The 14,513-nt window shown below is 54.9% G+C and overlaps 1 protein-coding gene across 1 annotated transcript; it reads left to right on the top strand.

Annotated features, from left to right (window-relative positions):
* Window positions 1-5,460: 5,460 nt before the first annotated feature.
* PERM1 (PPARGC1 and ESRR induced regulator, muscle 1) lies at window positions 5,461-13,718 on the top strand. The gene is made up of 4 exons (XM_074848301.1): window positions 5,461-5,579; window positions 6,162-8,195; window positions 10,090-10,206; window positions 12,002-13,718. The coding sequence occupies exons 2-4, from the start codon at window positions 6,164-6,166 to the stop codon at window positions 12,079-12,081; spliced, it is 2,229 nt and encodes a 742-aa protein (XP_074704402.1). The 5' UTR covers window positions 5,461-5,579; window positions 6,162-6,163; the 3' UTR covers window positions 12,082-13,718.
* The last annotated feature ends 795 nt before the right edge of the window (window positions 13,719-14,513 follow it).

The following is a 14,513-nucleotide window of genomic DNA, read 5'->3' on the forward strand; positions in this document are numbered from 1 at the left end:
CTGGGAGTTAGAATAACACAACCGCAGTGCCCTGTTCAGCTGGGAATAGGATCTGTTTGGAAGGGGGTGGGCAGCACAGGGGTGAAGAACTCAGGACCTTGAGGACTGACAGAGTCCTGCAGATGTGGAACAGCTTGCATTTGGGGCTGGGGTGGGAGGGGAGGCCCTTTCAACCCAAAACATAATTAATCAGCAAGTTGGACAGAAAACGGAGCTGTGGCTGCAGGTCCAGCTACCGTTGCCCTTTCCAGGCCCACAGCCAGAATGGGGAAGGGAGAGCTTCGCCAAGTTGACACTGTGTGAGAAAATCTCAGGTCCTTCTCTCTTTCCGTGTCTCATCCCAGAGCTTTCTCTTGCTGCCGAGGGCCAGGGTCAGCACTGCCTTCCCCTCCACTGCTCCAGCCCAAAGCAGCCTCTCTACTTCACGTCATGATGTTGGGTGCAGGAGAAGACACCAAAGAGGTGGCCCAAGACACCAGCTCATGCTTCCATGAGTTTTGCTTTATGCCTTTACCACATGGTCTGAGGACCAACTCATCCCCAGCTGGGATTGCCCAAAATACCATTTTTTTGCTAAGCACGGCTCAAACAGCTGGTTAAACCTTTAGCAGAAAGCTGAAAGTAGCTGATACAGTGGCATCTGTCTTGCAGAGAGCCTGATCCCAGAAGCCAGAGGTGCAATCTCACTTGCTCCCATGCTGAGCTCGGGCAGCCCTCACTCCTTTCGGTGCGGCAGCGGAGGAGCGGAGGTGGAGCGTGTCGGGGCAGGGGCAGCAGGAACAGCGGGGGGGACCACACAGAGAGCAGCCTTTGGTCCTGCCCTTGACCCTCTGACAGCCTCCTGAGAAGATCAGGAGCTGCCCCCCAGCTCAGCCTGCCTGTGGGCTGACCACCTCATGCGTGCACCGATGTGCAAAGGCAGAACAGGCCCTGCCCCGAAGTGCTGTGGGCACGTTGGTGACTGCGGAGATGGAGCTGCCTGCTGCCTCTGAGGTTTGGACACCCACACGTGGCAGCTGCTGACCTACCTGTGTGGATCACTGAACATCTAACGTCGCAGCACAGGCTCGCTGCAGAGACTCCCAACATGCACAAGTCAGTGTTAGCAAAGACCCTGCTCTTCCAGCCTTACAGAACACGGCTTTTTCCTTTCCCCTAGAGGCACCACACCAGCTGGATGGGATGCTCAGGAGATGTTAGCTTCCCCTACACCCCTCCCTTACAGCCTGCAAACCCAGCTGCTCTAATACCATTACAGTCCTAGTGTCCTGGATATCTAAGACCCCTTTTAGGATTAACATAGACCTGCGCGTCAGGAAGAGGTTAAAAATCTAGGGAAACTGCTAACTTTCTGGCTATAAGTGACATCTAGTGGAAATGGCAGGAAAAATGAGTTCCACAGGTAAAATACTGATGGTGTTAGATTCGATGGTGAAACTCTAATTCCTGTGAGCTGGAACTTCAGCCCAGCAGCCTCTTTTCAGGACTTGTAAAAAAAAATAGAACAACTCTATCTGTCTGGGTATGACTTGCAGAGAGCTTGGCACACTTGGCTTGTCTCACATCAGTGAGCAACATGAAAAGCGAGGTGGCTGTGACATGACAGCGGTCACCTGGCCTTACGGCTGCTGGTCCCGAGCCAGAAACACTAGAGCCACAACAGCCCCTGCACTAGTCTGGTGTTCCTGTGCCATGCAAGGGGATGGTGGCCCCCCAGCCCCTTGGCTGTTCTGGCTGGCAGAGAGAAGCAAAGCTGGGGAGTTGCAGAACCTGCCCCTCGGGGATGGCGACTCCAGGGTTATGGATATTGGGCCCAAGTGTGTCCTGTGCCTCTGAGGCAGCTGTGTGCCCTGTTTGCCCTGCCGCCCCTTTCTTGGCACTGGAGGTGGCTGCCTGCTGCCACTCCTGCCCCGCAGGAAGGGTCCAGCCAGCAGAGGAGATGTGGCCTGAGGCTATTCTTGTGTAGAGCAAAGCCAAAGCTAGCATGGAAACCTGAAACCCAGTGAGACTTGGATTAGCAACCCGAAACTCAGGCCAGGATACAAGCCTTTTGGAAGAGCTTGGCAGAGTTTCAGGCAAGTGCGGGCTGAGTTTCAAGTCAGCTAAGGCTGACCTTTGAGTGAGCCCGCTGCTGGCTGCTTGGGAAGCATGGGCCTGAATTTTAAGAGAGCCTGGGGAGTGAGTTTCAGGCAAAAAAAAACCCAACACAAACCAGTTAAAGGGTTTAGGCAAAAACAATGCAGACCTCTTATGGTTTGGGGGTGATAGTTCCTAGCCACTCACCTGCCCCCAAACCAGCAAAACCAGACTGGTGGTTACAGCTTCATTGCACTCTGAGTTTCAATGCAGACTTAACCCCTTCCTCAGCATGGAGTAACTGTGACTTCCAGGCTTTCTCTGGGGTAGATCTAAATGCCCTGTTTGCTCTCTCCCCATCATGAGGGAGGTCTCGTGACTGTTAGCAGTGCAAGGTCGAAGCTGTACCTGAGCAGCTCTGCATTCCCTACTCCTGGGCACGAAGGGCTGAGCTATTTATATGGCAGTTTGTACCTCGCAGGAATTTATGGAAGGGGAGAAATGAATCAGGGGGTAGATCACAAGATGGAAAGGCTGCTGCTGTGAGAGCAGAAGACCAGCATCCAGGGCTCAGACAGAGACGGGCAGACAATGCCACACTATAGCAGTGACCGAGGTTGAAGGATGATGATCAAGCCAAAGTGGAAGAAGGCATGAGAAGATGGCCACAAATAGAGCTGTCTGTCCCAGGCAGTGGGAAGCAGCAAGGGCCAATGTAGCCTTGCTCCTGAAGCTGTGGACTTATTTCTCTTCCCATTATGTTGGGTTTTTTTTTCCATTGCTTTTCCTGCAAACTCATCACTCTCTTCCTCCCTGAACACACAGCATGTGATGGGCCTAGATCAGGGCAGGGAGGACGTGTTTGTAATCAGACCCACATTGCTCTGCATTGTCTGTGTTGTCTCAGCAGTGAATTCAGCCAAAAGCTCCATACTCGTGGCATTTTAGTGCTGATTTTAAAAGCTTTGTGAAGGTAGAATGGAGTTTCCTGGATAAGAAAATGCTTATCTTAGAGTATCATTCTATATAGCTCTGATAGCTCCTTTCCCCCCTGCCAGTCTGTTGAAGTCCCTTTACACTGGGAGTAATGAATGTGCAGCCTGAAGCCACAGAAGAGGTCTTTAGCCAAAGGAAGTGCCCCTCCATGGCACTCCCGGTTTTCTTGCCTAGCTCCCTTTTTTCTTGATTCTGGCTTTCTGGATTTCTGCCCTTGATTCTGGCTGTTTCTCCCACGCTGTGTCCTATGTTGTCAGGCAGAGAGGGGCCTCATCTGCTGCTTTATTTCAGGCCCTTCTCTAATTACACGTTGACATTAGTTATTTATATAATGTCCTTAATACCACAGCGTCAATACTGGAGGTGCTGGGAGGTGATGGGGAGGCCTGTGCCCGCCTGCCCACGGCTTGGCAGGTGGCATCGGCCGGTCACGTTGGTCTGGAGGTGCTGGAGCAGCCCTGGAGCATCCCTGGGCATCAGCTCCTCTGGAGAGGGCTCTGGAGGGCTGGAGCCAGGTATCCCAGAGAGGCACAGGGTCACACACCACACGCCAGAAGGTAATCGGAGATGGTCTGGCCGGGCTGCAACTTCTGGATGTCCTCTGCAGATGGTATAATGCCCCCTCTGCAGCCTGCAGGGCTCGGGGCAGCACGCCTTGCCCTTGAAGTCCACGCTGCACTTTTATGGCCCCCCCAGAGGAAGGCAGGGAAGTGCTAGCAGATGCGTAATTTCCCCAAGGACTGTGTGTGGGCTTTACCCTGGACAGCTAAATAAATACTTGGATGTCTCCTGCACCGAGACTTGTTTGTGTCTCTGAGGCCGGGTGGAACGTGTGGTGGGGTGTGTGCAGTTCCTGTTGGGTTTGGTGTGTGGCTGCTCCAGCGCTGGTTTTAAATGTGACACTGATAACGCGGGCCGCCAGCCCGCTGCTGGCTTCCAGTTCCGTCTCGCTGCCTCTGTCTCTTTTATGTTCTCTGCTGCGGTTTGCAAGGCAGAGTTTAAAGGTTTCTCTGACTAACCCTGGCTACCGGACTCAAAGGGAAGGAAGTCGACTGTAGCCAAGAAAAGGAAGCCAGTTGGTTTCCCTTCTGCATCTGAGAGCGCGTGTGGGGGGAGAGGGAGAAGGGTGTAGCTAGATCAGAAATGAGATAGGCTGGGAAGACAGCAGACCTCTTCCCTTCCATATTTTCTCGGCTCGACAAGCTCCCTGCACGTGTCAGCCTGGAGCACGGCAAAAGGAAGCGTGTCCTGGTCAATATTTACCCGGCGGCGTGGGGCAGCGCGCTTCAGCTCCAGCTGCTGGGGGGCTGCGCGCTTCTGTCTTGCTCCCTGGCAGTGCAGTGCGTGAAGGCAGCCACCACGGGGAGCTTCCTTCCCACAGGATGGATGGTGCTGGCAGGGCAGGACAGGGCAGGGCAAGAGGCCTGGCTGCCCTCCAGCCCAGGGGGCAGGAGCTGGGTGCTGGTCCCTGGCACCCCCAGCCCCACCAAGGACGCCCGAGGTGGTTGCAGAGCGTGTGGGTCCGTCTCGGCTCCCGCATCACCTACACGGCTGGGAACCTGCAGTTTGGGGTCTCAGCAGCCTGGTGACCCAAGGGGTGGCCGGAGCCTTGGGGCAGCAGGGACTTAGGCTCACGCTCACGGGCTCTGTGCTGCAGGCAGCTACTTCAGGGCATCTATTTCTGGCCCCCAGGCCAGGGGAGGGCATGCAGTGGGAGGCAGGCTCTGGGACTCGCAGGAGCTGTGAGGGCTATTTCTGGCTCCGGTTGCTGACCCGTCAGGCCACCCTCAGCCAGTCGCTTCCCCTGTAACTCTCTCGTGCCAGGCTCACCCTGAGTCTCCCTCTGCCACCCACACCAGATGCTTGTGGGTGACGCAGGATGGCTGCCATGCACCATGCAAGGTTTGTCACAAGACCATGATGCTGGCCATGATCTTTTGATGTAAATCTGCAGTGGTCTGGCCATCAGTGCCCTAGGAGTGCTGTCAATAGGCAAACGATGCTCCTGAGGCATGTTTTTGTCACCCTAGAAATGGGTAACCTACAGACTGAGGCAAAGAGGTGGGTACATTGAAAAAAAAAACAGTCATTGCCATCCAGATGTCATGGTCCGCCTTGTGCTAAAGGCTGTGAACTCCGTGGCCTGGGCCCCTTCTCTGCTGGCCACGCCATGGAGCAACTCCAGGCAGAGGGCAGAAGTGAGCAGTGGGCATCAGGAGTGGTCCCAGACACCCCAGAGGCTGTGGGACAGAAACACAGTGGCTGGCACCCTCACATCTTCCCCACCAGCTTCTATATATGGGCCTGCCCTCTCCGAGCCTGTCACACTCGGCTCTCAAGTGACACTCTGGGGAGGGAGGGGGGGTGCCTATTTTTAGGCCCTGAATGGATCCGTGCTGGAGCCCAGCGCTCTGCCCCCATCAAGGGTACAGCATCATGTTGTGCTGGGAGGATTTTCCTGCGTGGCTCTTTGAATGGCTCCATCACCGGCTGAGATTGTGGTACAGGTAGGATCCAGCTTTGAGATCTTTCTGCTTCTTCTCCTACCACTGGATCCCTGCTCCTGGTTTTGGGCTCTGTTGCATCTCCCTCCCCAGAGCCACGGGTATGGAAGGGGCTGCTGTGGCTTGCTGCAATGCCCTTGTTTGGACTCTGCTTCATGCGACCTTCACACACGATGTCGTGGCAGCAGGAACGCTCAAGAGCATAAATCCCCCACTTTTTTAAATGGGCCAAAGGAGTAGGAAAGGGGTGTGTGAGGTGTGTCCTGCTGTGCTGCTGTGGAAAGAATCCCCAACCCTGCGCTCCTGTGCTCAGGGAGCAGAGGCAGAAGGGACTGGAGGCGAGTAGCAGTGGTCTCTCTCACTGCTGCCTGGGTTATGGTCCAGCACAGCGATACCCATCCTGCTGGGTCTGCCCTTCCCTCCACGGATTTCAGCTGGAAACGAGTGAGGATGAGTGAATGTGGATGGCAGGGAAGCAGGGTGGGAACCTGGGGGGGTGTTATGGCATACACCTCAGCTACATCTGCCGATTCTGGTGCCCTCTCCTCATGTCCTGGTCTCTCTGGCCCCCTCCCCTTGCTGCAGGCATGGATAACTTCGAGTACAGCATCCAGCTGAACGACAGGGACTGGGCTGAGTTCTTCTTGGCATCGGAGGAATGCAACCTAGCACCGGCCGCCCTGGCCACGGCCGAGGAGCAGTGTCTCAGTGACATTGAACAAGGGGACGGCGTGCCGGGGAGGGACTGCCGCGCCAGCACCAACGGGCAGATCGCAGCGAGGGTGGGCAGCAGGCCAGGGCCTGGCACGGGAAGCTCTGCCCCACGTGGGGTGCCTGGAGACGCCTCCCTGCGCTGGCCCGCCGGCGGGCTCCTCTCCCTGCCGGAGCTTCTCTCAGGCAGCGAGGACGAAGTGGACCTGGGCTCGGTTGGCAGGTTTCTGTGCGAGAGCGACAAGTCCAGCTGCCCTTCGCCCGCTCCGATGCCCAGCGCACAGGGGACGCAGCCCCCCTGTGCCCCCACAGCCGCCCTCACCAGCCCAGCTGGCGGCACCACCGAGAGCAGCCCAGGGCAGGACACAGCATGTGAAGCAGCAGCACCGCAGCCGGCATCGGCATCGGAGAAAGGAGCAGCCAGCAGCAATCAGGCCATGGATCCTCCCAGCCACCCAGTTGGAGAAAGCGCCCCTGAACAGGGAGGAGAACAGCCCCATGGCAGCCCGCTGGACGCACAGCTGGGGGCTCCGGTGCAGGGCAGCTTGCCGGCACTGGCTACCTCCCCAGAGGGTTTGGCAAGGAAAAGTCCTAGCAGCGCTTCCCACTCGGAGCCTGGGCTACGGGGACCACTGCGTGAGCACCCCCCGAGCCCAGCCCTGGAGTCTGCGCCCAGAGCGCCTGGCTGCCCAGCGCAGGAGGGGGCAAGTGGGGAGAGAACAGGTACCGAGCCGAGTCCCCCGGCTTGCTCCCCGGACGTTGTGAGGCCCAAGGTGCCAGGACAGCTGAGAAAGAGCCGCAAACAACGTGGAGCCAGTGCCACCGAGGGGGACAGGGAGCCCGTGGGGGCTGCGGCACAGGGGACTGTGGTACCCATGAAGGCATCTTTAAGCTCACCACTGTCCTCACGAAAGAGCAAAGGGAAGGAGAAGGCAGCCAGGCCAGCTCCTGCAAAGCTGGGCAGTGAGGAGGCAGGGGAGAGCAAACGGCTGGTGGCCAGCCCTGGCACAGATGAGGGCAATGCAGCCGTGAGCGCTCCCCCGAAGCAGAAGGTGAAGGAGCCAGGGGCACAGCCCCTGGGGAAGGCGAAGGCCACCAAGAATTCAAAGCCAGGGCAGGCTGGTGACTTGGGCATACGTGACATTGTGCCGGTGATCCCTGCCAGAGGAGCCATGGCTCCTTCAGGAGAGGCATGCCAGGAGGTGCTGGCGAAGCCTCTCCATCCCAGGGGCATGGTGGCTTCTGGAGGGGATGCTACTGAAGGAGCTCACAGGGAGCCTGCAGCTGAGACCCCCAGGGAGCTGGGTCCCCCCTGCTTTGCAGCCGGAGCTTCTGCAAGGGCAGACACCCTGGATGTGACTTGGCCCGAGATGTACGACTATTTGTTCTGTGACTCCCAAGAGGAAGAAGAAGGAATGGGGAACTCAATGGAGGGGGAGAAAACACCCTTGGAAAGGGAAATATCCTTGCCTGAACTGTATGAATATTTTTTCAATGAACCAGAAGGAAATAGGAAAAAAGTCAAGGGTAAAGACAGGAAGCGAAAGAAGTTCAGCAGCTTGGACCATGCTCAGCTGCAAAATGAGGATCCGAACTCGGCTCCAGTCAAAGACTCCCTGGTTATCTCGGTCCCTGAGGTGTATGAACACTTCTTTCCAGATGGGCCTGGGAGCAGGGTAGGCTGGAGAGGGATTTTCTCAATCACTCCAGCCTACGAGGTGAAGAAAGCTGTGGGGGCTTTGAAGTCCCTCCTGCAAAGGCCAATGCATCTCATCAGGGGCCAAGCCCCAGCCCCCCAGGCTCTCGTACGGAGAGGATCTGGAGACAAGCTCCCCCTCGTCCCACTGGCTCCGCTGGGAAGAGGCCTGTCGCGGCCAGAAGATTTGGACATGGCCCTTGCACTGACAGGTAAAGCACTGTTACCCCCGCTCGCTACCGACAGCCCCGGCTCGCCGCTGCACGTAGAGATGTGCCTCTGCCTTGGGTGATCTCCCTGGCTCCCACCACCCCTTGTAGCCAGCTCTGGCCCCACTGCAGCCACCTCCACTCCAGCATTAAGGCCACGTTTGAGACAGGAGCATTTTGGCGGGCTCTGCCAGGTCTGAAATCACCCTCCTGGCACGTGAACCTTGCCACATAGCAGCCCTGGGCTTTAGCAGGGAAAACGGGGCTAAAGCCACCACTATGATGTGCTGTGGCGCAGTGGCTCTCTCTTGTGATGCTCATGCTGTCCCTATGTCAAGCGAGTGCTGCTGGCCAGTGCTGCAGGAGGCTTGAACGGGGAATCTGGGGATATTCTGTGTGTAAACTTGCTTTGCTCCCCACAAACCCTGTCCTGGGGCAGAGGTGGTCATGACAGCATGCATGCAACAGGCTGAAACTCAGTCTGGCCCGAAGTCCCTGTCCTAGCTGATTCAGTTGTCCCCCTGAATGGATATCTTACTGTGGATCTCATCTATTCTTTTGCACTCTGGCCAAGAAAAACTTCCTGAAGTGGATAGCTGCATTAAACGTGGCTGGTGTTACTGCAAGGTCTGGTGGAGATAGGAATTCCCCACCCTAGTTCCATCCAGCTGCCTGCAGAGCTGCATACCTGCATTTCTGATGAGGGAATGGGAGGCAGAGCAGCAAAATCCCTCTGTACCAAAGAACTCATGCCCCTGAGATAAGGCAACAGCTGTTGAGCTGCTGTCCCATTAAGGCTGGGCTGCTAATTGATCTAATACTGGTGGGGGGGAAAGGTGTGCACAGAGCGGAACATGTCCAAGGCTTCCAGCTGAAAGAGGTGAGGGGGACTTTAAAACACACATTCATTTGTAAAACACCCCCCAGAGACCTCAGAGTGAACATTGACTGTTACTTGAGGCAGGTAAGAGAAACAGGAATAAAGGGAGAGCAAGTCCAATCCACTAGGACAGTTAGAATATTTATCTTAAAGCTTATATGATGCTTACAGCCACAGTGCCTCATAGTTAATATTAAAACCAAACAATGAATGAGTCATCCCAAAGGGTGCCTCAAAATAGAGCTCCCAGTCTGTTTGCACAGAGAAAAACCCCTTTGCCACGGTTGTAGCTAATTAATAAGCCAGCTTTAATTAAAAGCCTGATCAAATAAACATAGGAGCAAAAATAACCTACTCCTGCAACACATCTTCAAGTCATGCCAGACTGGAACTCCAGCAGAGAAAAAAATGCAGAGCGCTCAGGGCTGTGTCCCGCCCTGGTCCTAGCAGGTGGCGGGGGTGAGGTGGGGTCCGTGGAGAGATGCTGAGCACTGGTGCTTCTCAGGAGCATGTGTGTTGTCCTAGAGCTGCGTGTGTCTCAGGGCACTGTCTTGCAGGAAGGGGACCTTGCCCAGAGGGACCCATCTGCAGCCCCCGTCCATCGGCAGCACCCCAGGAATTGCTCTCTCCTCAATCTGCTCCCCAGACCCGCTTCCAGCCACCAGCCAGGGGCGTGCTGGGAAGGGATGGAGGGAGGTGCTGAGGCAGTCAGAAGTCCTCTGGCTGGGCCTCTCAGGCCCCTGGGTAGCATTAACAAATAATTTGGCTCAGGCTCTTAACAAAGTTTAAAACTGAGAGGGGTGAAAAATATGCCCCTCTCCTTAGGAAACGTACCTGAGTCCTAAATAGACATGTTTGATTGACCAATGGTGAAAAAAGGTATTCTGGGAGGCAAAATGTGTCACAAAGATGTATATCTCTGGGAGTGCAAGGGACTCACTGCCCTGGAGGGACTGGACCCTGCTGTGGCAGAGGAGGCCTGGTAAAACCCCAAGCCTCATGCTCTTCTTCTCGCAGGGAGGCCTGAGGCTCCGCTGGCGCTGACCCACAAAGACATGTGCCTCGTCTTCTGTGCCTTCGCGTCCTGGGCAGTGAAGACCTCCGACCTGCAGGCTCCGGATGCCTGGAAGACCAGTACGTAGGGTGCCCAGCCTGGTGGGAGAGGGGCGGGAAGGACCTCGGGGAAGACATGGCAGGGAGAAGGGCAGGGATGCTAACACACCTAAGAGTGCCTGCGGGAAAATGCAGTCATTTTCCTGCTTTTCCAAAGTGCCTGTTACTTTCTAATACCTTCTCTCTCCTATAGTCCTGATTCCTACTCACTTACGTTGTCCTTTCCCCACACAAAGTGACTGCTGACTTGACCTGAGCTGTAGGACAAGTCTGTGTTCCTAGCTTTGGCCCCGCTCCATCCCAGCCTCTGACAGGGACCAGTACCAGTGTATCAGGAGAAGAGAGGCTTCTTTAGGATCCCTGCTGGCTAGAAGCTGAATCAGGACCTCGAGTGTGCAGGTTTATACTCCTTTATCTCAGCAGGAACAAATGCACGTATTTTTCTAATGTGCTGTAAAGGTATAATCTTTTTTCTAAATACAGCTTAGCTGAAGTATTATCCTGGTGCACTGAGTCCTACAAGTAAACGGAGCCCTGTCAGTTCCTCTCCTCTCCAACCACAGCATTTGAGTAACTGGTGGGGAGAGAGGAAGCTTGGGCAACACAAATGAGCTGAGCTGTGGCCCAAGGGGTGCGAGTCGCTGGGTGAGCAGGGCATGGAGCAGAGAGTGCAGCAGCCCGTGGGCACCAGAGAGCCCCCACTGTGGGGCCAGACGTCGGGGCCAGGCCTTCCTTCTGCTTGTCCGGGGGAGGAATGTTCCCCGCTAAGGTCACACAGGAAGCTGACACCCCGGCTGAGAATAGCCTGTTAGCTAAAGTTGCTCAGTGCAATCATCACAAGGAGCTTTTGGCCTGCTTCTCCTTGCCTTCTTAGTATTAGGTGGTAGATGTGGCCTCAGAGAGGGTGTGAAAAGCGGGATATGGGCCTCGTGCCCTCAGGATTGCATAACCCAGCGTGCAGTAAGCACCCTGGTGAGGAGCGGGGAGAGAGACACGTTGACATCCTGAACTAGCAATTCTCTTCTGGCATTTTAGGTTCTAACAAGCTGAATTTCCCTATGTCCCAGGCTCTAACACATAAATCAAAATCAAGTCTGAATTTAAACTGGGAAGTCCAAAGGCATGGCTTGGGTTCTCAGTTTTCCTTGGGCACAGATCAGGGGAATCTGACCTCTCTTATAAGCCAAGCTAAAAACATTAGGTGAAAGTACAGAGGAGAGCTTGATTCTGTGTATAAGCTCCATTAGTTATTTTTTATATCTTTACATTTTCTGATTCTGGGTTTGGGGTATTTTCTGCTTTTGGCTGGGATCAGAGGATCCACAGATAACCCACAAAATGATATTTTTCTTGGCATTTTCCTGATCCAAACAGAGGTAGAAAGTGAAGGGACTGCCCTGAAGCCCTGGTGAGATTTCCTACTGCAGCCCTCTCATCCAAGATTAGACCCCTTGGAGCTCCACATATCTAACCACTACCCATCTCTACCACACGCATCAAGTCTATGTTGAGTTTCCCTTAAAAACAGCAGTTTCTTGTGAAATGGTGGTTGATCTGTGTGCCCAATCTATGGGACTAGATGTGGTCGGCAGGGCTACGGGCAGCTCAGGACTGAATGCGCTGGGAACAAGCACAGTGTGGCGGGGATGAAAAGCAAAGGCAGGAGGGGACGGAGAAAGGGAGGGGAGCAACCCCCCTAGGTCCCATGGACCAGAGTGAGCCAAGTAGCTTGTGATCTTCAAGTTTGGAAAAAGATTCTTCAGGTTTGGAAGAAGCACCCAGACTCACTCTGAAAATGTGTTGGGCTCTTTTCCAGTGTTCCTGGCAAGTTTCGGCACACTTTCTGCCATCCGCTACTTCAGAAGGCAGGTCAGAGAAGGACACCCCCGGACCTAGTCTCAGCGTGTGCTTCCCGAGGACAGGCGAGGATGGTGGAGGCAGAGGCTGGGGACTTTGTTCTTGGGCAGTGTGAGAAGCCTGGATCCCAGCACCAAGACTTCTCTGGACCCATCCCTAAACGGGACAGGATGTCACAGGAAGCAGGATCCTTCCGGTGACAGTCATTTGCAATACGGTAGGCAGTTTGTACCTGTACTGGACAGAAGAGGAGCCCAGCGTGGGCTGGCTCTGTTCTTTCTTTGCACACTTCTTGCATACCCGTGCTATCTCCTAGGAGTAGTCACAGTGTCTGTTCCAGGGCGCTGCTTGTCCGTCCTCCCTGCTGAAGTTACCTGGTGGCAAAGGAAGGCACTGAGGTGGTGAAGGGAGGAGAGAGCAAAAGAAACCAGGGAAGTGCTTCGTTCCTATGAAAGGGTTGGGGTATCTGTGGAGGAAGAGAGGCGAGAGCTTTGGGGAAGGAGAGCTGTCTCTGTCCAAACATGGTGCTTTGCGAAGCGTGTGCTGGCTGCGCGCGGGCTAAAGGGGGATGGAGGGGCCACCCACTTGGCAAGGCCCAGCTCTCCCATGACCGGTTTGGCTCACTGCAGGAGGACTCATCCTCTTGGATTTCACTCCAAGAAGTCACGGCTCGGTCTAACAGTTCAGGAGACCGAGATAGGGTTTCTGTTGCATGTGGCCACCTCAGCCCTGCTGAGCCAGAGCTGCGGGTGTGGTGTCTGTCCCAGCGGGTGAGGAGCACCCCCTGCAAGGACACGTCTCACTCCCGTAGGCAGAGGACGGGCAGATGTCACGCAGCCAGAGCCAGGGGAAGGGGCAGCCAGGAAGGGCCCCGCAGGAGGCTGCGCAGGATGGAAAGGGGCTGCACAGGCAGCAGGGAAAGGGGCTGAGCTCAGGGAAGCCTCAGGAAAAAGCCCTGACAAGGACATGAGCATGTTGGAGAGGAGGAAAAGGCACGTGTATGTGTTTTGCTCTGACGATCACCAGAGGAAGGGTCTAGTTATATGACTTGGTCCCTCCGCTGACTCCCATCCTAGAGACATAAAGTTGGCTGGTAAGGAGGTGCCGGGGCTGAGTGTGTAACCCTGAGGGCTGGAGAGGGCTGGAGGGGACCCAAAATGAAAGGTGAAAAATGAAAAGGAAGTGGTTCGGTTTCTTCCCTGTCTCTAGTGCCCTCCTGATCACTCAAGGGCATTATTCATGAGGGTTTTTCTTCACTCCCAAGTCTGATAACAGCAGGAATGTGAGATTTGTTAAGCGCTTAGGGACCAGATCCACAGATTCTGGGGGAAATCTGCTCAGAATACCTGTTCGGATCTGCCTATGAGCTTTATAGGAACACTGTGGCAATGTTTGTCTTATGAAACCAGAGAAGAGAGGTTTAGCTCTTTCCTTGTAACGCAGAGTGCCATGCAATTTTAATGTGTGTAGGGTTGTACTGAAGACCATGTATTATTGCTGATAAGAGAGCACAGTGTACAGTTGTACAGTGAGATGTGTAGCAGTAAATAGCAAGAGAGAGATGTACAGACTCTATATGGACTATAGTAGCTGTATATCCAGTGAGAGGAGTTTTGTGGAGGAGGAGAACAGATAAAATATGCTGGAAGCTTCTAATAAAGATCTATCTCATTTAATACTTTTGTGTACATTCCTGTGTCTCCATTGTTTTGTGTGTGAAACTGTTGAGTGAGGACTGAGTTTTAAAGAATGAGAAATCAATCCATTATGTGTCTGTTGATACAAAAATGTAGGAGTTGATGTGCTGGTTGAGGAGCCCTGAAGGACAGAGTATGCAGGGAGATGGGCTGCTGCTTCTCTTCCTTGGCTCAGTCCCATGACTACCCCTCTGAGACACATCTTGGCTGCCCTCTCTTCTGCCTCAAAAGCACTGGGGACTAGAGCAGAGTTCTGCTCTCACCAGCCCTCCAGCCAGCTCCTCCCGGGGCCCCCTGAACAGGCGAGTGAGCACAAGTCAATGCACAGCAGCAGCTCCTGGCTTCGGTCCATCGATCCTCATCGCTTCTGCCCTCCCCAGTCCCCCTCGATGCAGCCAGGCTCTCCAGTCCGAGCCAGCATCGCCCGGCACCGCAGCCTCAGGCCCTGAAAGATCTGCCCAGCAGACCCACTCCCTCCACGGAGCAGGAGCGCGGCAGGCACAGGCGAGGCTGAAGTGTTCGCATATGCTCGGTTTTACTGTTTATCCAGCCATAATCCATTAAGTGCTCTCCGTGTTCTCAGTGGCAGGTGGAAATACAGCAGCCTTGGCATGGCGGGTGGGTAATGGGGGAACAGCTGGAGGAATCAGGCAATTTCATTATGCAGGGCTTCCCTGAGAGACCGTCACACGGAGCTGAGCGAAGCAGAAAAAGGTCAGAGGAGGGCAGCAGGCAGGTTTGCTGAAAGGAAGGGGTCTCTGGGACTGTCAGCTC

This window comes from Strix aluco, chromosome 22 (assembly GCF_031877795.1).
Source record: "Strix aluco isolate bStrAlu1 chromosome 22, bStrAlu1.hap1, whole genome shotgun sequence".
NCBI lineage: Eukaryota > Metazoa > Chordata > Aves > Strigiformes > Strigidae > Strix > Strix aluco.